This window comes from Python bivittatus, unplaced genomic scaffold (genome assembly GCF_059951505.1).
Source record: "Python bivittatus isolate LINGU-HERP-01145 unplaced genomic scaffold, Pbiv_v1 ctg000480_np1212, whole genome shotgun sequence".
Taxonomy (NCBI): Eukaryota; Metazoa; Chordata; class Lepidosauria; order Squamata; family Pythonidae; genus Python; species Python bivittatus.
In genome coordinates this window covers 91,657,251-91,683,427 of record NW_028277075.1, presented here as the reverse complement: position 1 = coordinate 91,683,427, position 26,177 = coordinate 91,657,251, and the positions used below count along the sequence as shown (strand labels likewise).

At 38.8% G+C, this 26,177-nt stretch overlaps 1 protein-coding gene across 1 annotated transcript in view; it reads right to left on the bottom strand.

Annotated features, from left to right (window-relative positions):
- Positions 1-615: 615 nt before the first annotated feature.
- Positions 616-26,177, bottom strand: part of LOC148215070 (uncharacterized) — a 163,626-nt gene continuing 138,064 nt past the window's right edge. The window contains exons 3-7 of the mRNA XM_088145132.1: positions 15,989-16,149; positions 15,274-15,352; positions 9,542-9,716; positions 1,089-1,241; positions 616-698 (exon numbers count right to left, since the gene is read on the bottom strand). Coding sequence (XP_088001258.1) covers positions 616-698; positions 1,089-1,241; positions 9,542-9,716; positions 15,274-15,352; positions 15,989-16,149 — 651 coding nt within the window. The remainder of the gene's footprint in view (positions 699-1,088; positions 1,242-9,541; positions 9,717-15,273; positions 15,353-15,988; positions 16,150-26,177) is intronic.

Here is a 26,177-nt window from a genome sequence, read left to right as displayed (position 1 = left end):
GTGCATTTGGCAAGACAAGACAATATACCTTCTTATAGTCAGACACCAGCTTAGAAAAAGAAAACAAAGTGTGAGACAGTGAATAAAAACCACAGAAAAAACCAATAATGATAAAACTGGTGTGGTCAGGGTGTGATGTATTTTACAAATAGTAAAACAAAATTTAGCCATGTTAAGAGACATAAGATCACAGTGACTGAATAATAGCACCTAATAAAATGGATTGGAGGTAGGGAGTTGGAAATCTGAGTAGATGGGGTATTATTAACTGCAAGGGAACATCTTTGTAATAGGAGCAATATGCAAGAATGTGGGTCTTTCAGAAACTCCTTCACCTTCACCCCAGGGGCAAAGTCTTTGTTCAAATGAAAAGCCCCATCGTCCCCCCGCCCCCCGAACAGTCATTTGGAGGGCATTACGTTTTGCCAGGGTTGGGCTTGTTCTGAATTTGGGAACCATTATTTGACTTAGAAACTAGATAGCTTGAAAAAAGGAGAATGACTGCCCATGAACACATCTCTAAGTATGGCAGCCAGTTCTGACTGGGCTTCCAAATCCTTGATGCATAGTTTAAGGGCTGCCTTTCCATGTTCATATCCCATCATCGGAATTACATCAGGTGAGAAACTTCAGTTTCTCACGCAGTGTCCCACCCCAAGATAAAACAAAGTTGTCACCTAAAATTAGAGGTGTTAACCCTATAAGAGGAAAAAAAAGAAACTTTAACTTATAAGAGAAGATGCATGTCTCAATACAGGTTTCAGTTTTGGTTACACTAGCTTCCTGGTGTAAGACCACATTAGGAGCACATCATGGGACTTGAAATATGTTCCTTAAAAAATTGGACTGCACCCTCTCTAAAGGGGTAAAGTTGTTATTTGGTCCCACCTGGACTCCAGAGAGAAGTTGTGCCCATACTCAAGAACAAAATACTTTTAGTGTAGCAGGTATAAATAACATATGTCTAGCATTTTGAAAGAACTGCAGGGCTATTGCTGAGTTCTGTGCATTTTGGACAACATGCTCCATATATGCCCTGTGTTAACCATATGTGTGAAACACTACCCCTACGTATTTGAAGATCTTACCTTGTTCAGTTGGATGCTTATTAAGTTTCCAGGCATGAATTTTGGGGCGCTTAGCAAATACTAATACCAGTGTTTTTGCATAGTTAATTTCAAGTGCTTCTGCACTACAGTATTGGCAAGTTATGCTGCTGCAGTGTGTTTCACCACCAAACTCTGAAATAACATATTTACATGATAATAAAGATGCACAGTATCACCAAAAGCAAACAAAAAAACAACTACTGAAGCCTCTTTAGATGTCTATGTAGCAAGGTTGGTTTAAGGAATTTGTGGGTTCAATGCAACACTGGGTTTGAAGCCTACCTGCTATATGCTGCCTTAGGTTAATATTACAGATGGATTCCTGCAAAATCAGATGTTAAAACTGTGCATTCAAAATGACATGCCCACAGAACTTGAACTAAAGTTAATGATCCATCTAGAAGAAACATACTGAATACACTAAAGGCTTACTACTTTTATTTTAAAAATATTCAAATTCTTTTTCTTTAGATTAGAAACACAGTTCCCTTGGCAGAGAGAGAAAAATTCCTTTTATTTTTTTAAATGCTATTTTCCTTGCTTTTGATCCTCAACACTTCTAGAAAACTGTTGCAGCAATTGCCTGTTTCAACTACACAAAGAAAAGAAAAGAAAACAACAAATCCATCAGCATGAGAGTTCGCCTATTTCTAAAAGCAATATCCTCTTCCTATCCCATGTTTCCTGTCCTTTAGCCAATTACCTCTTTATAAGAATACCCGTCCTCTCAAGCCACAGCTACTATGCTTACTCAAAGGACTTTGGTGGCAAACTTTGTCAAAAGCTTTCTCAAATTCCAACCCTAGGCATTATTAGTTATTCTAAATTTGTTGCAAGACAAATAGCTCATAAGGGGAAGAGCGTCAAAAGGGCTGTTCTCTTTTGACTCTGACTGATCCAGGGAAAATAAGCAAAATGCATGGAGGAAGATCAGGAGACTGGGGAGAGGGGACAAGAAAGTTTTGTTTGACTTAAGACACCTGGGAAGCCTCCACAGTGTTCCTGATTCCCTGCTTGATCTGCAAGATTAGACTCAGCAGGTCATGAAGTCTTGCAAGGATTCAAAGCGAGATTACAAGATGAGCTCACAAGATGGTTATATCTTGACACAAATGTCAGTATACTCTAAACTCAAAGCATACTAAGCCCTTTTCATCACTAGTTGGACTTTGTTATCGGGTACAACAATTTACGTGATCTTCAATGTTCTTAACTCAAACCCTGCCTAGCTGATTTGATTTGATTTGTTGTTCTACTGGCTGAGACATCTGTGTAGCTCATGTAGGATGCAAAGAGTTTGGATTTTAACAATTGGATTTTATATTTCCAAAAGCGAGTAAAGGAACTTTCAAACATTTTCTTGCTCTTTCTCTTGGAAAGAGCTGATCAGCCTTTCTACTGAAATGTACTGTCACCTCAAAGCATACACTTTCTGTAGAGAGTAAGGAAGATGACTTTGATGGAAATATGCAATATCTATTGTTAGGTCAATGAGGAGTGAAACATATTTCAAGGCCTGGAACCCTAGAAAAAAAATTGAAAGATTCACAGACAACCCAGCCTCCTGCAGTTTATTCAAATGGTTGAAGTGTTCAGACCAGATTTGGCTACATATGATAAAGTCATCCCAAAAAGCTGCAGAGAACTTTCCAGGTAACATAGTATCCATTGACCTTTAAAAGGCCACAGATTTATGGCTCCAAATGGGAAGGTTTTCTTTAAGTGAAAGAGTCCTTGTGGAGAAGCAAAGGCTGCTTTTTCTCTGGTGCTTTTCTCCAACTAAATACCCCTTGGTGAGGTCCAAACTCAAAAGGAACTGGGCAGATCCTAGTAAAGGATCTAGGCATGGGCTAGGGTAGCAGTCAAACCTGGTACAGTCATTGAATAACCTTAGATCCACACAGAAGTGGACCTCCCCATTTGGTTTCAGGACAAGCACTATGGGGGCAAAGCAATCGCTGTGGGAAAGCCCAGTGACATCTACTTTCAGCATTTTTTCAACTCCTCACTTAATCCCTTAGTCTTCTGAGGGATTCTGTAGGACTCCACCTTACAGATTTTGCATCCCTCTTATTTATCCTATCTTGTACAAGGTTGCAAGAGCTAGGCACCTTGCTAAATGTCTGGTGAACATCATTCACCAGAGTAAATGATTATTCTTTTTTTAAAAAACTCTGGGTTGATCTGCAGGTCCTCAAAATGAGGATTTTTCTTAGATGCATCTACCAGATAAGAGTACACGGTCTCTACATCATGTGCTGGAAGAGCAACACAACAAGCATCTGTCATCTTCCTTTCCTTTGCTTTGCTTAACAGATTGACATGGAATATGTTTACCTTCCTGAGGCCAGAGGGGTTATCTCAAAGCACTGGATAATTCCTCCTTCACTGCATTACAATCCCCAGGAACTCCCAGTGCTAAAGATAAACAAGTAGACATAGGTCCACTACAAAGAACTGATCAGTCTTTCCCCCAGGAAAGGGCTGCATTGGTTGTCTTCTGCAGTCCTTGAGGTCACTGAAAACTATGCTAACATACTTTGCACTGCCCCCAGTATTGTACAGAAACCTAAAAGCCATGGAAGTTAATTGGGAGTGGGGGGTGGGGGTGGGGGTGGGGTGGGGAATACATCACATGCATCATAATGATGCAAATTATCTAATTTGTCTCATCTGCATTAATGACACAAAGTACACAATTCACACCTGTGTGTGATGATACACACGGGGGCACTATGGCTTCTACCAGAAGCCTAAGCTAAAAGCAGCAGTAGTTCATTTTCTGTTGCACCTTGCTCCCAACAGACAGGTATAAAGAGCCATAGCAATACATTTCCTGTGGCCAGAGGACCTGAATTGAAAACCTCTCCTGGATTTGATGTTATGGACAAGCACTTCACAGAAACTGCATTATTACTATGTGATGATGGCATAGTAGTTCAGATGTTGGACTGGCACCAGGGAAATCCAGGTTCAAGTCTAGCCTCAACCACACATCACTGGCTGACCTTGGGCTAGTCATCCTTTCTCAGCCCTACCTATGTCACAAGGTTGGTGCTGCAGGGAAAAATGGGAGAAGGCAGCACCAAGTAGCACCTTGAACTCCAGATCTTACACATAAAGAAATGGATAGAGTCATGCATCGTGAGAGAGGATATCAGCATCGACTGCGCCATTTCAGTTCCTGTAATAAGCATCAGCCTTCTTTGGGCAATTTAATAGCCCCCTTGGAAGACCAGTATAACAGGCTATGAAGAGCAAGGCTTAAATTTTGGTCCGTAGTATGCCCTTTTTCATTTGCTCTGTCATTAAAGTTGTGGCCTTTTATTCCTATTCCGTTTAATTGCAGTTCTGATGTCTGATGTCTTCTTTTTTGGTGGTGGTAAGAGAGCATTCCAGATCACAATAGATCATTCTATGTCTGCCTATAGTTAGAAGCTTAGAATTACCACATCTGGACTGCAGATATGCTGAAAACTGCCAGGTGGCAACAGAGAGTGTTTTGCTGCCATCTAGGAGTTAGCTGGACTGTTACAGCCTGATAAGGTAGCTCTAGGAAGAAGGAATCCTTGTCTCTATGAACTGAGAAGCTAAACGTTGGCTCTGCAGCCACAGACTCAAAAATCAGCCAAAAAACACAGTCTTAATCTAGCATATAGGAAGGTGCCTTAGAGTGAATCAGAGCATTTGTCCTTTTATCTCTGCTTTGTCTGTACTGAATGGCAGCAGCTTTGCAGAGTTTCAGAGCAGAGTCTTTGTCAGCCTTTCCTGGAGATGGAAAGATTGAAGCTGGTGCTCTCACAATGAAATATATTTCAAGTCTACTTATGATAAAATGGGTAGTTGCAGATATAACAGTAAATTAGTTTAGCTTTAGGAGGACTACCCTCCCTTCCCTTCCACCACTGCTGTAGCTGCAAGTACTTTGGAAGCATTGAGTTTTGTTTCTGAATACCTGCACCTTTTGTCATTTGAGGCTGGGAATACTATTGGGAAGTCACTCTAAACCTAACCCAACCTTAACAGTTGATGAAGGTAGTTTAAAAGAACCACTGAACAGATCTTGGATTAAGCAAACCCAGATGTATTATCTTCTGGCACTCCAGATGTTGGTGAGTATAAAGCTCTCTATCCTTCACCATTGACCTCCCTGGGGTGAGGGGTATCAGCCATTTGAATGAGTGAAAATACACTTTCTCAGTGATAAAATACTCTATTTTCAGATTTGAATTTTTTTTTTTTTTAGTTTCTTTTGCTTTTTTAAAGTGTTGCCACTTGAGAAGGGAAGATACTGTTTTAGAAGTTGGTTGACGATGGAAGGTAATAATGATATTCTAGTAAACAATAATTTACTGCCTGAAGCAGGCTGCCAGGAAGAGTTTGACACTGTTTTTCTTTTCCTTTGAAAGCAGATTATGATCATTATATTTATGGAGGTTTTGAAGCAGCTAGTATGATTCTGAAGTTTATTGCTCAACTCTTCATCAAGCTCCTGGTTGCACTGCATTTATTTATTGAATTGTGATAAAGAGCTAAGTGTATGAAATGGCATTTAGCACCATAGCCTGCTTGCTTATTACTATATTTATCTAATCTGACTAGTCTTTAGAAATGACATGTTTTTCTCGGGGGGAGGGGCCAAAAATCCAAATAATTGTAAAATCCGACAGATAATCTCTGGCTCCATGCATAAATCAGCAAGACACAATATGAGCATAAAAAACAAAACACAACAAAACCACTAGCAAACTTCCTAGATTTCAATAACAAGTTGTCATTCTCCCTGTGAAAAAATATTAACATGCTAAGTTATAGTACTGCCTTGTGCAGCCAAACTGCCTGATCCGATAGTGGGACAAGGCTAGTGGGAAAAAACCCAGAGTTTTCCACTATGTTTCCCATAGAAGCTTTATGAGTAGATGCCATTTGGACGTGGCATCTGAAGTCTTCTCTAATCCCTGGAATCCTCCCAGATGGAACTGACAAAATTATGAAATATCAATGGCACAGTTTTAGTTTAGCAAGAAACCAAAGCAAGCTGTTGGATGTAACACACCTAGAACATTTATTCCCAGCCTACTCAGAGAAGGAGGAGGGAACCAGCAGGAAATTGCTGCTCTCTCTCATCCTTCTGTGATGATATTCTGTCAATGTCTTGCTGGCTTAGAATATGGCCCAAAGTTGCATCTGAAATTCAGATTGCACTGTAGAAATGCGTCAAATTTTGGTTGGCACAATTTACTACATCTCTGGGCTAAAATCAGAGACCAAAATAGTTGCATTAAACATTGCCAGCCCTTACTGTTTTCAGTTTTCACAGTATAACTCCTTTCCAAGGGCCAAAAATCAAAAACATGCTTACTCCAATGACAGTGTTACGCCACTGGTCAAATTCTTTTGCTCTGAGAGGGTGGAAAAAATAGTATAAGTCGCCTACATGCTTGCTTCTGCACCTTTTTAATATCTGCTTAATCTTTAAATTGATGCTTATGTGGAACATACCAACCTCTACTCTCCTCCTCCAAACAAACATGGATAGGCTATGCTATCTGTGAATAATCTCATGGATCTGAATGAGACATTTAAGTAAGTATATACATGAGAGTGGGATTGCCATTGAAAACGCTCCAAACGTTATTTGGAGGAGGAAGACCATGAGATTTATACTGTATAAATTAAAAAAGAAAAAGAAACTACTCCTGAATAGGAATGACAAAGATGCAGAAGTTAAATGCCATAGAGGCTGGGGTAGTAGGTTTTGTAATCCAATATACTGTATTTGGAAGGCATGAAGCTCTGGAAGACCCATATAGACGGAACTAGTTACTCCTCCAGTTCATGTCTGCTAACTTAGTCCATTCAGGATTTAACACAAGAACCAGAGTATAAAGTGATCAGAGCGATGACTGAAGCTGAAGTGATTATCAATGAACAAAAGAACTGTAATAGTTTCTTTGTTTGAATTTCAGTTTAGCCAGAAGCTTCAGTGATAACCTATGTTCTACAATTAGGTAAAGGTGGTACCAGGATGTTGGCATTATCAAACCTGCTTTGCGAATGAATGCTATATTTTACATTTAATTTTTAATGGCCACAGTATTACTTTGGTTTTCAATATGATGTTCATCTTATCTCCTTGGTACAAGCACACATATAGTTGCAACTAAAATTCATACCAGGGTAAAACCTGTCATAGGCCAAAAATAGTGTGCAACTGTTTGAATTTGCCAGACAAAATGAAAAAGACAAGGCAGGGAGTCTGTGTTCAGAGGCACTACAGATAATGCAATCCTCGCCCCTGGGTTACAACTGCAGTTGTTGGTGGAAGGGTTTTGTCATTCAGATGTGAAGGAAGTATTTCAATGGACAGGTCCTGCATTCAGTTTGTTTCATTTTCAGCTAGTTACAGGAACCAGCAACCAATATTCTGACTCAGTTAAAGGCAGCTGTGTGTGCACCACTGTACCATGTAATTCTCCAAGTGCTCTAGAACATCTTTGTAGACTTGTTCAATATGACACACTTGGAAATAAGAGATCTGTTAGTTACATTTCATGCAGAAGCACATTCTATGGGGAAAAGAAAATCAAGTTTCCTGAACATGGATGGATATTGTCTTTGACCCAAAGGCAAAATGCCTTTCAGGAGATGATTTCCAAAAATAGATAATATATCTTTTTTTCCCCTAACATAAGCATCCTAACACCCGATGGTGTTCAAGTGTCTTATTTTTGAAGAGGTCTATTTTTCCTAATATTTCCAGAGCAATCTTTCCTATTCCTGCAGTATTTGCCTGAATAATATTTCCCTAGTAGTTGATTCTCAGTGAACGGCTCACTTCACTTAGCACACTGTTAGGGTTCATTAAGCATGACCTGAGAAAATTTAAGGTTCACTTAAAGATAGCAAGACTTTATAGGCTTTTAAAAATGGGGACTGAAACTTCTTTCTATAGAAGAAAGAGAAAAGTTCTTTTACGAAGAATATACAGGTGAACCAGTAAAGAACATAAAGTTCAATAACAGTATATAAAAGTAGCTTTGCATACAGGTAGTCCTTGGATTATGACAGCAGTTGGGACTGGGATTGCCATTGCTAAGCAATGTGGTCATAAAGTGTGATGTCACATGACTGCATTGCTTCACAACGGCAATGCCAGTAGTCCCCATTGCTGTTGTAACCCCAAGACATGTGGGTTGTTAAGCGGGAAGTGGTAGAAGTCCCAGTTAAGGAGTGCAGAGGGTGCGCAGGTGCCATGGGAGGGTGATGGGGTGCTGCGGGTGGGCACTAGAGAGCACAGGCAGGTTTTGTCAGGGGCCATGTAGGGCCAACAAATCCCACAAGAGGGCAGGGGGGTGCTGTGGGGTAGCATGCGCTATGGAGTACAATATCCCTGGGATCTCGTACTCCATAGTGGGCTCCTCGAGAGAAAAAGCAGTGGAAGTGACTTACTGGGGCAACTTGCAACCTTCCCTGCCAGCTTCTCCATTGACTTTGCTTTGGCAATCACATGACTGTGGGGACACTGCAATGACTGGAATTTTGAGGACCGGTCATAAGTCTATTTTTTTCAGTGCTGCCATAACTTTGAATGGTTACTGAACAAGTGAACATAAGCCAAGGACTACCTATATTATTTTTCCTCATGAACATTTTTTTAATGGCAAAATCCATACACTATTGAAAAGTGTCTAGCAACTGAAATGTGGATTTGATTGTTCCATAGAATTTTGAAATGGAGGTTCAGATTCAAATTATATTAGCAGCCTTCCTATAACTAAGCAGATTTGATTCCACCTAAGCCAAATTAAATGTTTCAAAAATCATGATAGAGTTCTCACCTTTTTAGAATTCATTAAAAGGTTGTTGAGAAAGCAGTCATGCAGCATCTACAAAGAACTTTGGATGAGGTGGATTATCTGAACCCCTTCCAGTTAGGTTTCCAACCTGGGAATGGGACCAAAATGGTATTGTTTGCTCTAGCAGGTGACCTCTGGTGTGGACAGGATGCAGGTGGTGCATCCATCCTCACCCTTCTTGATCTCTCAGCAGTTTTGTTACTATCAATCATGGTAGCCTTCTGGACAGGCTTTGGGGGTTGAGAGTGGGAAACATTCTCTTCCTTCCTCTGGGGTTGTGCCAGTTGGTGTTGATGAAGGGGAGAGGTTTTGCCCATGGCCCTTGCTTTGCGAAGGGCCTCAGGGCTCAACAGTCTCCCCACTCCTGTTAACATCTACATGAAGCCACTGGGTGAGGTCATCTGATGGCACAGGGTGAGTATCATCAATATGCCAATAATACCCAGCTTTGTATCTCCACTCTGGGCCATAAAAATTCTGTCTTGGTGTCTTGAAACTGTGGAGTTTGGATGGAGCAGAACAGGCTTCAACTCAATCCTAGCAAGACTGAATGTCTTTGGGTTCTAGGGCCACCTGATTCTGGGAATTCTCCATCTCTTGTCCTGGATGGGGTTCCAAAGAGAACTGGTGCAGAGTTTGGGGGTCCTCCTTGATTTGCAGCTGACTTGAGATATTCTGCAGGCATATCGTTATTCAGTGATGATCCATCCCAATATAGCTGGTCATTTTGCTGTGCTCTTGCATGGGCCTTCAAAAGAAGTAAAGAAATAAGAAGTTTATGATCAAAAGAATTATTGTATTAATACCTCATTTTTTCCTCTATCCTCAGTGTTATGTAGATATGGGCACATATCTGAATTTTTTTCTGTAGCCTCTAGAACCATCTTCAACTGAATGTGTGCTTGTATGTTTGTATGTGTGTGTGTGCATGTATGTATGTATGTATGTATGTATGCCTCTCTCTCTCTATATATATACACACACACACGATATACCAAAAGTCAGGCCTCATAGACAATTTAATATATAAATTACATTAAATGTTGAATTGGTTGCCATTTTTTTCTAAACACTTCCCTAATTGTTTGATGCAGACCTTTGAACATTCCTAAGTACAGTAATATTTTTCTCTGAAAAACATGAATTAATAAAATATATTGTGATTGGCCTATGGGGCCTGATTTATGGTATGTTTTATATCCCTTTACCCCACCCCACCCCACCCCACCCCAAAAAAACCCTAGGAAGAAAAAAAAAACCTTGACCACATCCATGACTATCACTCATTTTTGCCCATTTTGGGCTCTTGCCCCATCTACTGAGACCCCTCAGCCCATTAGGGGAGGCTCCTGACTACAAGAAGTTTGCTAGCCCTTTCTCTGAATCAAACAATCTTAGTTCAACTTTTAAAGCAGAGATGGATTAGCATCTTATTTTAATATCAGTGTTTTCTTCTGTTAAGTCAACAAATTAACCAAGTCTCAGTGCATTGCTTGACTCAAATGAAGAAGAGCAATGTATCATGTGTATATAGGATTTCTGTTTATTTATATAATTGAGCTACTATGTCTATATCAGATGGCAAGCCCTGGCTGATAGCTCTGTGGATCATGGCAGAGACAAGGGAGACATGCTTGAATATTCTAATTTTTCAGTCTAATTTCTCCCTCCATTTCTCCCTCACTTTTCTATAAGAAATATTCTCAGTGCAACAAGCATGTGCAAATCAGAATGAGGTTGCTAAATTAAAAATGCATGCAAAGAAATAATAAAAACAACTGGCCATTCTTGCAGAAACCATTAGGCCTTGCCTACCTCTGAACCAAGCAAAGTTGTGAGTGAGCTAGTCCAACCAACATAACTGATTGGCTGAGACATCTCTGCTCACCTGGTCAAAACCTAGGCAACTGATTTAATTCAGTACTCCATAGTTGGTACATTGGGCCAGCCCAGCCTTTGAAAGCTTAAAGAGCAACAAATGGTCATACCTAAGGCCAGCAAATAGCTTGACTTCAGGGTTGTGCTGTTAATCACTTGTGAGCTCATTTGAGAAGGCAAGTGAAAGGATCTGAGATCTGAGAGTAAAGCCTTCAGAGAACAGACCAGAAAACTACTCACATCACTAACAAAATCTGGAAGTCAGTGTGAAGCAAGATGGTTGGGAGAAAAACAATGTTCTACCAGAATAAGGTAGAGCAGGTCATGGGAAGTTGGTAGCTAAGCTATCGAGAAAGCTCAGCTCAGCTATGGTAGGTGTTTGGAAGTTAGGAAGGAAATTTCCCCTGGATTTTTAAGAAAGATTGGAATAATTCCAGCTAATCCATCTCTTTGTTTTAACCCCACTGATAGGTTTTGATAATCTTATTAGGCAAAGATATACAAACATCCTCAAAACTTACTTGTGTGTTCTATTTTCTTCTATGTACGGTTTTCTTTCAATAAAGTTACTTTGATTTCTCTCTCTGTACCATCCTTATTCAAATGCCCATTAACATGCTAGAAGGGCTTTGTTGTTGTTATTTTCCTGAAACAAAAGAGAATGGAAATGAATACTGGGCTTTGAGAAAGAAAATAACTTATTTTCCCTGTGAGATGGAAAAGGTACTTTAGTGTACAGTGGGGATGGCCAGAGAGTCCTGTTTAGTTTTAACACAGTCTTGTCTTGGCAGTAACCGATGGAAAGGCAGAAAGGACAGCAGACAGAAAGAGCAAATTGCTAGAGGGGTGTAGATGTATCTGCTTTTCACTGTGGCTGATAGTTGCTTCTAACCCTAGCCCTAGAAATTAACCTTACCAAAAGTGGAAACCGATTTCATGACATTAAGGATAAAGGCATTTTGCCATTTCAGATTTCACAATCATACCCCTATGACAATGCTATGTGGTGATTAACCATTCTTAAATCACTTCACTCTGGATTATACAGTCTCATTAAAGACCAATATCATTAACTGCTTGAGAGATGCAAGAAGCATACTTTCTCTCTGCAGTTAGTGGACCCCAGGTGTTAATTGGCACACAACTCATCCTACCTGAAAAGGAACTATTTTTCTTTTCAAACTAATCCTTCTGGCACTATTACTAATTCCAATTCTACCAACCCAGTGTGAAATGCATTCATCTCCATGAGAAAGTATGCTCACTGATTGATTTCTGTGGAGGTGTTCAGGTCAACAATATCCAGTCATTCTCAAGATTCAAGCTATTGGATATTTTATTTTTTGATGTATATTTTAGTTGGCTTCCTCTATCCCATCTTGGAAGTTTAAATCCCATTTTCTTTTTTATGCATCTGTCTAGAATACAGAATCTGCTATGGGAACTGCCATGCCAATATTTCATGTATCTTGCCCTCATGTTTTATGTCTTTTCTCTCCTTTGTGCTTTCTTCCCAATGACTGGTAGAAATTGCTATTTTTCACTCAGTTGATAGACCAATAATTTGTATGCCTATAACTGAATGCTAAAATCTAAGAGGAAGAGTTACAGTATTCATAAAAGGAAAAACACTTTATTTTCTCACTTTCTGAAGACTCCGATTCCTTAAAAACATTTTTTTTAAAAAAAATCCATGCTTGAAATATATGAATCACTATAAGACAAGTTTATGTCAGTATTGTATAAATGCTTTTTCCTCCCAGAAAATCAAATTTAAAAATGCCCAAAGAATTCCACAGTTGACATGGTGTGAATTCTGAAATTACTCTCTGTCTACCATACATGTTGCGGTGGTAAAAAGTACCCCCTCCCCATACACACTGAGCTGCATTCACTATCAACCTATGAGTTTCCCCCACCACCACATGTGAACTTCTTAAAATGCCCTTGTAAGAAAGCATTCACAGCAAGCTGAATTCACCCTGGGTGACAACATGGGGGAAGACTCTGTCAGGAACCAATGGCCCAGTAAACCACGTTGTTTATATTCACTGACCATATCTCAGACATAGCACAGCTGCCCTGCTGACCTAAGAGGAAAGGATAAATAAGGAGGTCATCCAGATGCATTTATCAAAAACATTCCAACGTTATGCCATAATTTCCATTGTGTTTGCCTTTTTTTTTTCTTTTTTTGGGCTTGCCTTTGCAATGTAGTAGGTCAAGGATATATAAGCCTTGGTTCTGCCTTTGCTCAGGGCTGCCCAACAAACTGTCAGTGCTTTGCTGGGAGCCCAGTATATACTGTTCTATTGTTTAGGTAAGCCAAGTTTTGGCCACAACAATGTAACATAAATGTAACTCATGTAAACTCTCAAAACAGATACCTATTTGTATGGAATTACTATTTTTTTTTAAAAAAACTTTTCCCATCCAACTGTCTTAAATAGGTGCTTTATTTAAACAATGACATCTGGACTGGAAGTCATCTGCAAGCTGTTGCTGCTGCCACTTCTATCATCAGCCTTATCCTTCCTTGCTCACCTGTGCTCATTGTGTTCCTCCTGGGGACTGCTCTTTCTCCATCCGCTTAGTACCCCTGCCATCACCAAATCAGTGCCTGCAATTCTTCTTCCAGAGGAGATGGGAAGATGCCTTGTCTTCCACACTACTCTAAGTGGAGTAAGTTAAAATAAGTCATGATAATGTAATCATAATGATAATGTATAGAGCCCAGTTTTCTAAGCCAGACTTCAACAGCAAATGAAAGAAAAACTGCCAGATAGGCAACTTAGTTTGAAAAGAGACAAAGGCATCCAAAGGACAATGGAAAAGGCACTGACATTACAAAAGGACATTTATTTTTGCTTCACTGGTTATACTAAGAATCTTTACTGTATAAACCACAACAAACTGTGGTTGTTAATAAACTCTGATTAACACTGAGCAGTTATTTGGTGATCTGAAGAATGAGGGGATTTCCATCATGCTGTTGCCATGGTCAGATTGTTCCCTGATCAGGAGATGATTCAGAGCCGCTTGTGATCATTGCAGGGCAGTGGGACCCATTTGGGTGCTCTGCCCTAGGCACCTAATGGATAAATCCTTTAAATAAGCCATGTTGAGGATGCCCCTTAAAACATGGATGTACTAGGCTACCTCATTTGCCTATTGAAGAATGTCTGTGATGACAAGGAAGCAACAGGTAGAACACGATATGGAACAACTAAGTTTGGTCTAGTGGTTAAGGCACCAGGCTAGAAACCGGGAGACCGAGAGTTCTAGTCCCACCTTAGGCATGAAAGCCAGCTGGGTGACTTTGGGCCAGTCACTCTCTCTCAGCCCAACTCACCTTACAGGGTTGTTGTTGTAGGGAAAATAGGAGTAAGGAGTATTTGGTATGCTCGCTGCCTTGAGTCATTTATAAAAATAGTAAAGGTGAGATAAAAAAATTGAAGGAGGAGGAGGAGGAGGAGGAGGATGGTTGGAAGTAAGGAAGACCTATAGAAGCTATTGTTGAAGGTGAAAGAAAAGAATACAAAATCCAGTCTGCTGCTGCTGTTCCTTCTCTATGTCTGTCTGTCTGTCTGTCTGTCTGTCTGTCTGTCTGTCTGTCTGTCTGTCTATCTATCTATCTATCTATCTATCTATCTATCTATCTATCTATCTATCTATCTAATCATCTATCATCTACCTCCAAAGCCCTAAGATTATGTTAATCCAATGAAAATAGAGAAGTTAAAGTAGTGAGACTTTATCTTGCATGGCTTAAAACATTCTAATTATAAGACAAAGTCTACATTTTTGTATTTCATTGTCAGTTGTAGGTTGTTCACTACATGTTAGTCTGAAGGTGTCATTCTTCAGATGGTTGTGTAGAGAAATCAGGTTTGTTTAGATCTGCTTTTAATGGTCTATGTCTCAGATCCATACAGCAAAATTAACAAGACTAGTGCCTAGAAAATTCAAATCTTTGCTTTCCCTGAAATGTTTGTTTCTTCCAGAGACACAAGTTTAATTCACCAAAGACATCAGTGGCTCAACCAACCTTGCTGGGTACTTATGCTTTTGACACTGCTTTCTGTCCTTTCTGAAGTATTTGAATTGGTTAACCTGCTCTATTTGAGACAGAAAGCCAACTGTGATCCATCAGGTGTCAAAATGTTTCCTTTTTCAGCATTAATTTTCAGGCTGTATGAATGGGTGATGTTTGTGATTCATGTAAGACGTCTGTGGCCTCTGCGTGACTGTCTGCAAATACGGCGCTATCATCAGCAAACATGAGGCTGGTTATGTAGCTGCCTTCATCATACTGTTCCCCTTGCCTGCTGCCAAAAGCTTTTCTCATTATAACATCGACTATGACTTGTTATGGAAAATTTGATGTGTATAAGATGAAAGGTGTTGGGATACATCAGAAAAGTTACCTTTGATTCAATCTGGGAAAGAGTTATCCTTTTTGCAAAACATAATAGGTCAAATTCTTCGTTCTGTTTACTCCAGTATCTAAAGATAAATTAAAAAAAAATAGTGCATCCTTGTTATCAGTAAATAAAGTCCATAAAAGCAGAGGTTTTATCAACCTAGAGTATTTCTAAATAAAATGACAGTTTGTGGTACAGATTTAGATTACCCAGGAGGAAGCTATTTCAGTGGTAGTCCCCAGATTTAGAAATGCCATTCCAACTGAGATACACCTGGTGCTATCTTTATTGTCTTTTCCATGCTAGATAAAGGCTCTTTATTTTCCCCAGATCTTTTAATGATCTGTTAATTCCACTGTGATACTTTAAAAATTTTACTACAGTACAGTTTTTACACTTTGTTATTGTTTTTAACTCTATATTTTATTGTTTATTCTGTCTTATATATTTCATACAATGTAGTAATGCATGCTTTTATTAATGCTTTTAACCTTCCATTTAAATTGCTTGAATAAATTAAAAAAAAAAAAAGACTGAGAGTAGCAGGAGTGGATCATGTAGCCCTGCCTAATGCTACTTTGAATTAGGAATTCTTTGAAAGTTTATTTCGGATTCATACACAGTTGATGGAATTCTTGCAGGTTTCTTGGAGTAGATGTTTGATTTTTATGGGCATGTGTTCAATTTTCAGTGCTTTCCATAAAGCTAGCCAGCATACACCGTTGGCGATTGCTCAAAAGCAATGAATACCATGACTATTTCTTTGCCACATTGAAGTCTTTCTCCCATAAGTTGTCTGATGGTGAAAATCTGATCACAACCTCCTTGGTCTGGTTGTAAACTGGCCTGCTGTTCTCTAGTTGTCTGTTCCTGCTGTTTCTAGAAATGTAGGATGGATAATTGTCATGAAGACCTTTTCAATAATTGATAGAAGACTGATGCCCCAGTAGCTTTTGCATTCATAGTTATCACCTTTTATTAAGATAGGGATTATAATTGCTAATTTTCATATGATGAGATCTTTCTCTGAGTGCCAGATGAATTGTACTGAATGTAGTCACTAAGTCAGATGATTCCCACCAGCTCTGACAGTGCACTGTCAACAAGACTGCTTGTTTGCATTGGTCTACTAAGTCTAGGCATTCACCCAAGATTCATGCTTGTGTTTGGTGTCATATGCTCAGGCACACACTTCTGGCACATTTGTAGGTAGCTTCAGAGTCTTGCTTTTCTTCCATGTCCACATCATCAAGCAGTGTTAAGGTGGGAACCTGGTTTGCTAATGCTATGTCAAATTCTTCTTTACATTCCAATTCAGCCACTTTTATCCAGTTTCACTTTGTTTTGTGTGTTATAACAAGTTGAATTTTTATGCAGACTAGGTAATGATCAGAACCACAACCAGAACATCATATATATATATATATATATATATATATATATATATATATATATAATCAGAAATGGGTGTTGACTAAACTGTGTTTGTTGGTTTGTTTATTGAATGTGCATGGCTGCCCATATCACCATAGTGACTATAGGCAAATAACATATCAAAGTACAATAAAAAACCATTAAAATTCCAAGAACAGAAGGAAGCATGCATTACTACATTGTATGAAATATATAAGACAGAATAAACAATAAAATATAGAGTTAAAAACAATAACAAAGTGTAAAAACTGTACTGTAGTAAAATTGTGATCTAGGACATGACAAAATCCTAGGGAATGAAAAGAAAATTGAAATGAGCAGGTGTAGTAGTGGCATTAGAACAAGCAGCAATGTGCCCTTTTCTACCTGAATATTTTTTAAAATGATTTTGGGCTGAAAGAACATAGTTATCTCTGCGATAAATAGTAGTACAAAAAATATCCACATGGTTGAATGCCTCTTGGGTGTTGAAGATTCTATTCTTTCATGCAACATCTTCCCTGGGAAGAATTAGACACGACTTAAGTGAAGGCAAATTTCAATGGTACAAAGTACCAATTCTTATGCACATCTGTTTTGTGATAAAAACATTTTAAAGTTATTGTTCCTACATGGAAAGAAGTGAAATATATTTGGCATATGTTTCAGGCACAAAGGAAATGGAAATGACTGATGTAGTTTCATTCGTTCAGAGTCTGCAGGAGTGGGTGGCTATAACAAATTTAAAGAATGAATAAATGAAATAAATTTCATTTTATGCACATCGCCACTGACTCCCATAACAATACTAAGAACAAAGTAATATGTAAAAATAGTAATACTAGCATAATGCTAAGAACAAAGAAGTGTTTGCTATTATTGATTTGGAAAGAAAATATTGACTTAAACATTACATTAGAAATTTTCACTGAAAGCTTCTTTTTGTAGTCACATTAATAAGAGGTCTGTTCCATAACTGATAAGTAGAGTGTTTAGAATTTAGCAACAATCAGACAATTTTTTTTTAAAAAAAAAAAATCGGTCTTTCTCCAAATGTAGTGCAGAATAATGTATTCTTGCCATTCAGGGCAAGCCATGTGAACTTTTAGAGGTGGTGGAAGAGGCCATTTCCTACTAATAAGACATTGGCTTCTGCAGATGATAACAGTATGATGCCATTTCCGTTTACTTCACCAAATCCACATTTTCCAAGGGTTCCTTCCCATCCTGTCCGATCTGTTCCCTCATGGCCCCTGAAGTCTTCAGCTATTGTGATGAAATCCACTTTGGTACGGAGTCAAAAATGTTTCAGAGTTGGGCATAAAAATAATCTTTGAAGTCATCTGGGCTAATTTCAGTAGATGCATAAATGGAGAATGTATGTGTTCAAATTGTGTCTGCAACTGTCAAGATAGATGGGTGGCTCAAAATCGGTTGAAAAGCCAGCACATTTTTGGTAGCTCTGCTATCTAGAGTGAAGGCAGCACTCTCTGGGTGATTTTTTTGCCACTAGAGTAAAGCAATGTTATTTTTTCATTGCTGTCTGGTGCTGAAATAGTTTCGGTCCTTGATTCAGTTAACCTCAGTTTAGATAATGCTGATACTGATATTTTGTAACTGCTTGGACAATAATCTCCTCTTGAGCAACATGGTGCCCAGGACATACATTCCAAGTAGCTATTTGTATGTCCAATTTTGGCATAATCAGTTGATATTTTGTTCTGTGATTGGCTGTCTGGCCAGTTGCAAACCTTTCACCAGCATCCTAGTCACAGTTACCACTAGCACTGGCCCATCGGTTACCCTGAATGTAGTAGCCTTTCTATATTTGATTTGTCCATTGTCCATGGATGCCTACTTCATTTTGTGGTCTCTCAGCAGGGGACCAATCCTCCTCCTTTATTCAGACTTGGGACTAGCTGCAGCTTCCTGCAGGTGGAAAAAAAACACAAGTTAGAGTTCTTAATGTTTAAGACAGACTTTCCAGACAGCTTTTCCCTTCTGCAGCATGACATGCTTTCTGCTATTTCTAGCATGATACAGGTATTTCAAGGATGGTTGGCAGAACAGTTGCTCTGAATGAAGCCTCTGGTGTTGAGCTCTGCATCAGGTTGCCACCCCACCCCATCCCAATCTCATAACATAGCTTTCTGCTCTTTGCAATCACCCGGCTCTGGTCTTCTCCCAGAAAGATTCTCTCATACTTGAACCTTAGTATTTTATAGACTCTGAATACCATGTGTTTCAATTATACATTTTGTTTTTCAAATCTTCTAACCAACAACTGATCAAATTTCCAAATGATCATTTTTTCCTTCTCTGACCAAAACCTCTGATCTATTGTGTTTTAATCCATATCAGGTCCTACTCAAATTATCTTCTTTTACTAACCAATCAGTAGTTCTATTTGAACCTTTTGATCACCAGTCAAATTTGTTGATCATTTGATCAACCTAAAATGTATTGCGCAGAGCTTATAAAATTACAGAACATAAATAAACAGCATCTGAAGTATCCTTGTATCTTAAATTATATAAGTTGAAACTCATCTCTCAACATCATAATAAAAACTACTGCAGAGGAGCCCCCTGGGAATTCAGAGGTACCAATACAAAGATTTTAAACTAATGAATCGGCTGCAGTTCTGGCATGTGTTTTCACACAGACTTTTAAAATCAGTGACTAACAGAGGAATACTGTCTAAAAATTAGGTATCATCTATCTCTACCTATCTCAGATATTCTCTCATTTAATTTTCAGGTGTGTTGATTAGCAACAACTATAATCTATTTTGCAAGTGTGTGAACTGAAGCTGTCAGCTACAGGAATATATTTCCCAACTTTTCTGAATTTATAGGATTGGGTTCAGTGATGCAATGTGTAATTTTTTAATTCTTTGCTTTCCAGAGTAGGAACTACTATTTCTATGTGTGGGAGGGAGAAGAATTCTGGGAAGGTGTGGAATATTTGCTTGAAGAAATGGTTCAGGAGTTGAGTCCTTTAAAAAAAGAAAGAAAAGGCAGTATTTCTCCTTCTTTAAGATGGGAACCTCTCTTTGCATGATTTCTAGTCCACCCGGAAATTTAAAATAATCCCTCAGATTCTTTCTGTATGAGCTGTCTTCAAGGGGAAGAGGTAATCAGAAGTTGATGGTAGAGGCAGACATGGCAAGAATTATAGGTGCTCAACTAACATTAAAATGACAATAACACACTGGCTCCTGGCTATTCACTTTTTTATGAGATACTTGGCAGGGCTTTGATTGAAGCTTTGATGGCCATATGCTTCTCCAAATGTATACCACTGTTTGTAAACCAGTCTATAATTGAAATTGATTTTTTACAATAATGAAATATGATAATATATTAAAATACATACTGCTTTAGTGGATTTCCTCATTGATCTTCATTGTACTAAATCTGTTCACACATCAAAAGAACCAAATTACATTCTGTCTGCTTTCATTGCTGTCAAATCCTTCCAGTTTTCCAGGGAAGTGCAAGCAAACCAACTCCCCATTTCATGAGTCTCTCTGAAGTAACTTTTTTTTTTTTTAAAGATAGGGGTGCTTCATACATAATTCTAAGTATTTCCACCACTTTGTACTAGGAATTTGTACTGCCATTTAACTACTGGATGGGACTTTATTGTGGTTTGTTCTTCTGTCTTCTCTCTTTCTCCATTGGGCTCTGCCATGGAAGGATGATCCACTGAGGGCTCCACTAGAGAAAGAGGATTCTTGGACCTTGCTGCTCGATTGCTTTCCCAGTAGAGCATAGTCACTGGGCTCAGGCAGGCAGAGCCTGGAATAATGTGAACAGCTAATGTGAACATCCAGAAGCCAGTGGAAGTTGGTCCTTCAGCTAGTTGGAGCAAAGCAGCAAGCAGACCAGGGAGATCAGGTCATTTTAATAGTCTCAGCATCCCATAGAATGGATGAAACAAATGAGGCAGAAGAAGAAGGAAGAAGAACAGAAGAGTGGGAGGTAGAATAGGCCAAGCAGGAAAAAAGAAGAAAAGAATGGATAAAGATATGATAGAGATAGATAGATAGATAGATAGATAGATAGATAGATAGATAGATAGATAGATAGATAGATGATAGAGATGACAGAGGAAAAGAATGGAAGAAAAACAAGGCCAGTCACAGAGGAGCTATTGCAAATCATAGGATTGGCTACAGTTTTCAAAGAACAGTGAATCAGAATAACCCTTGGATTCCTAGAGGAAATGGGTTGAACGGTTTAGAAATGTAATGTTCACATGTTAGACTTTAAAATGAATATAACAGCAGCATTCATGTGGGGAGTAACAGGGGTCAGACTGATGTCAGGAGCATCCCTTTTCTGTATGTTTTGCAATCTTGCACGCATGTCCCAAATCAACAGAGCTTGTGGCATAATGGTGAATAACGTCACAACACAAAGCAGCACGCTCTTCTGGGCACAAGGGTCATATATTCCTGAAGGAGACTTTATTTATTTTAAAGAAGAAAGATCTCATCGCTCCAAAAAGCATTTTCTGATAACCAAGTACCTGCTAGCAATCAGTAGCATTCATGGTGTGTATCTGTGCATCTGTGTGTGAAAGCCATGATAGCAGTAGTGTTGCACATTATAATGCATGCATATATCAAAAGTGTAGGGCTTCAGTTGTCCCTAGCTTAATTTTCTCTTTGGCTCTGTAATTTCTTTCAAGGTTTTGTCTTGATGGCTTGTTTCTTTGATTGGAAAAAAAAAAATCTGGAGTAATTTTCTTAAGCAAAGTATTTAGACAATATCTTAAAAAATAAGCCACTATCAAGAAAACAAATTCCCCAAGAACCATTCATGTACTATGCTGGCCTTCATCTTACCTTCATACTATTGGGTCACTGAGATTAGAGCATGTGAATTGTGAGACAGAAAACAGGAAGACAAAGTAACAGTGGGGGAAAAAAGAAGCTCAAGGTTTCCAATAATTCAATCATGTTTACTGAAATAAACGTTGGTGAATAGATTGATATTAATGAGCACCTGTCATATCTGAATGATGTGCTAGAACCTTCAAATCACCTTCATGAACATGTCCATTTAAAAAAAAATTAATCGTCAGCTGCTGAAAGTGCAGTTTAATACTATATTAATAGTTGTTTATAGCAACATTTCATGTTGTAAGAATACAAAAAAATCTGCATATTAGCAAGTTATAAAATTCACCTTTTTTAAGGTACAATCACAAAACTGGGGGACAACATTTTAAAAATACATAGTCCAACTTACTCAAATGGGATCGAATCAACTTAAAATCAGCACAATTATTTATTTGCATTTGTTAATTAGATAGATGGTGACTGAGACAGGGCCTCGTGTGTGCATATGTGTCTTCATGTGTATGTAGGCACAGCAAAGAGAATGGAGCATGATCGTTCTGGCCATATCTAAGTTACACTAACAACAACAGTGCACCACCAAAATGGAACATCAGGTTGGAAAATAAGATCAGCATGCTAAGATCAGGTGCAAGCAAGCTAGAACAGATGAAAGAAAAGAAGCTGAAGAACAAGAAGACCAAAGAATACCTGATCAAGAAATATCACCTAGAAACAAGGAAGATCAAAGAAGCACCGGAAATAATAAAGCAGCAAACAACAGTCATAGCCAAAAAGATCAGCAGATACAAAGCTCGAATTGCACACTATAGGCAGAATCTCCAGTTTCAGTCGAATCAGAAACGTTTCTACCAATCCATAATGGAGAGACTGCAATGAACCAGTCAACACCTGACAAAGAAGAAACAGTGCAATTCTTGTCACAGCTATGGAACAACCCAAAGAAATACAACAAGAATGCAGCTTGGAAAAAGGAGGTAGATAAGGATAAAAAGAAGTTGAAATGAAAGAACATGTAATAACAGCAGAAATGGTGGAGAAAAGGGCAAGGAAGATCAAGAATTGGTGAAGATGAACTGCATGGTTTTTGGTTGAAACATCTGACTGATCTGCACCCATTCATTGCCAAGCAGTTTAACAACATAGTGCAAGGAGGTAAAATTGAAGATTGGTTAACATCTGGCAAAACTTACCTGACAATGAAAGATCCAACAAAAGGGGAAACACCAAGTGACTACGGACCAATTACCTGCTTACCAACAACTTTCAAATTGCTAACTGGTGTGATAATGGATGCAGTTCAACAGCATCTGGTTGAAAACAAGTTCTTTCCAACTGAGCAGAAAAGAAACTGCCCAAACAGCAGAGGAACAAAAGATCAGCTCCTAATTGACAAGATGATTTTGGAAAACTGCAAGAGAAGGAAGACCAACTTGAACGTAGCTTGGATTGATTACAAGAAGGCATTTGACTCCCTGCTACGTGACTGGATAATCAAGTGCCTAGAGATAACAGGAGTCAGAAAAACATCATTTGGGCAAAGATCAATGGCACAGTGGAAGACACAGTTGCTGGTCAATGGTGATAGACTGGGAGAGGTTAATATCAAGAGAGGAATCTTTCAAGGAGACTCACTATCACCACTACTGTTTGTCACTGAATTGATTCCTCTGTCAACAATACTGAACAAGTCAGGTCATGGCTATCAAACATCAAAAACATCTGCCAGGCTATCCCACCTCCTTTACATGGACAATCTGAAGCTGTATGGAAAAATGCCATCTGAAATAGAACCGCTGCTCAACAGTGTCTGAATATACAGCCAAGATATTCTAATATGGAAATAACATCAAAAGTCTGGATGAAGAAGATCACTACATACCTCAGCATCCTTCAAGCCGACAATATCAAGCACATTGAAGTAAAGAAGCAGGTTAGTAGTGAATACATCATGACAGTGAAGAAGATCTTAATGTCCAAAGTCAGTAGAGGAAATACCATCAAGAAAATTAACACCTGGGCAATTCCAGTCATTAGATACACAGCTAGAATAATGGACTATTCCGCTATTCAAGTAGAACTAGAAGCACTAGATAGGAAGACCAGAGAAATAATGACAATGAATCATGCCCTTCACCCACACAGCAATGTTGACAGACTCTACTTACCAAGGAGCCTGGGTGGGTGTGGAGTGTTGCAAGTACAGCAGACAGCTGAAGAAGAAAAAAGGGCATTAGAAGAATATCTGAAGGACAGTGAAGATGATGCACTGACACTAGTACACTATGAAGGCTTACTGAATACTGAAGAGACCAAACTGGGCTACAAGAAAGACCAAATGAAGAATAGAAAATAGACAAGGCAAGGCAAAGTGTTACATGGCCAGTACACAAAGCAGATAACAACAAGATCTGGCAATGGCTAAGAACAAGAAAGTTGAAGAAAGAGACAGAGGGGCTAATTCTGGCTGCACAAGACCTAGCCTTAAGAACAAGTGCATACAAAGCCAGAATTGAGAAGTCAGCAACAGGCAGCAAATGCTGCCTCTGCAAAGAAGCTGAAGAAACAGTGGACCACCTAGTTAGCTGCTGCAAAAAGATCACACAGACTGACTGCAAACAACAATATGACAAAGTAACAACAATGATGCACTAGAAAATCTGCAAGAAGTACCATTTGCCTGCAGGCAAGAACTGGTGGGACCACAAAACAGACAAAGTCATAGAAAATGAAGAAGCTAAAGTGCTCTGGGATGTTACAATTCAAACAGACAAACACCTGCCAAACAACACTCCAGACTTAACAACTGTTGATAAGAAAGACAAAAACGTCTGGATAGTGAATATTGCAATACCTGGAGACAGCAAAATGGAAGAGAAAGAACTGGAGAAAAATCCAAAATTCAAAGATTTTCAAATAGAAGTAGAACGACTGTGGCAGAAGAAAGCAAAAAGAGTACCAATAGTATCCCAAAACATCTGGAGCATCACTTGAAGACCATCGGCATTGATAAAATCACCATTGGTCAATTGCAAAAGAACGCTTTACTTGGAAAAGCTTACATCCTGTGACAATATCTTTAATGCCATCAAACAACATCTGCCTATCCCAGGTCCTTGGGAAGGACTTGATAGGTGGATAAAGATGCCAAATCCAGTCTAAACATCTGGCTGACTGTGCAACCAACAATAATATATTAAATTTATATGCTATCTGACTCCAAGTGAATAATTGTGCAGACTAGCTATTTAGGCAGATTGTGCCATTATCCAATATTTGTTTCAGTAGTTTTTGTAACTGCTTCTCTAACCATTCCAAAGAAGGTCAACATTCCTATAATAAGAATTCTACATTATTCTGCATAACTAAATGACTGATGTTTATATCTTGTTTCTCCTCTGGTTTCGTGTTCTTAATATGGACAAGAATGAAACAAGGTCATTTTCATTTCTTCATTGAAAGAAAGAAAGAGATATGAATATGTTAAATCTCACTGAAATATGAGTGACAACAGAGATCCTTATACTGATATACTGGGAACCGGGGGGTGACTCCACTTCTTCTGAAGCCTCTTCCCAGTAAACCCTCAAAATGTGCTCTGGAATTTCCATGAATTGTATGAAGCAAAATGTGATTGCGTGTGGGTTAGGTTCAAGGAGAAGGACATGACAAACAAATCCAGTACATGAGCTGGCTTCTGCTTGGGCAACATTGGATTCTACACGGGGTTGGTAATTAACCAACAGCAATTCTGGTTCTATTCTATATACATCAACCTTGCATTCATATGTCTATTCATTCTTGCCATAAATTATTTAGAAATAACCCAGCTTGTGAGCCCACCATGTTCAGATGGATTAATAAATGGAGATGTCAATGAAGGGTAATATTTTGAATTGATGGTGTTTGTGAAGCTTCATGGTGCTTTCGATTTTAGCACTTACATTTCATACAACCAAATCCTATTCAGCTTGGTACCAAAAAAAAGTTTAAAAACTAAATCCATTTTCCTTCTCTTTGGCCTCTGAAATTTCAATATGCCAGTTCACTTTATGCATTACAGCCCACACTGATTAGCAGTGCACTTCTTATCTGTAGAAATGTCAGCCTCTTGGAATGGGTAGGATGTTGCTATGAGGGCTTTGAAGTATGAGACGAGGATTATATCTATTTCAAGCTTCCAAGATATTTATCTAATGAAACTTAAATCCTTTAGAAAAATGACCCAAAATCCATATGAGATTCTTCAGGGCTGTCATTTATACTGAAGTCTTTATGTTAGAATATTGATGTGGGGAAATGCGCATGATGGGGTCTGAAGCAAATATCTTGAGAGAGTGCTAAGTTATGTTGCTACACTCTTCAGTAAGTTTTTCCTCTGGATCTCAGCCATCATTCTAGTTACTACTGAGAATGAAGAGGCTAGGCCTCAGGTGTTGTTCAGGTACTTTACAAATTACCTTAGGTAACCTAGCTAGTACTCTTCCTTCTTAGGTCTTTGCAAGGTATGCAGATCCCTTCTACGCTAGCAAAACCTGTCCTGCTAGCAGAGCAATCTTATACTCTGTGTTTGGACACTGGGCAGGTAGATGAAGAGGAAAGCAAAAGGAAGGGTATCTTTGTT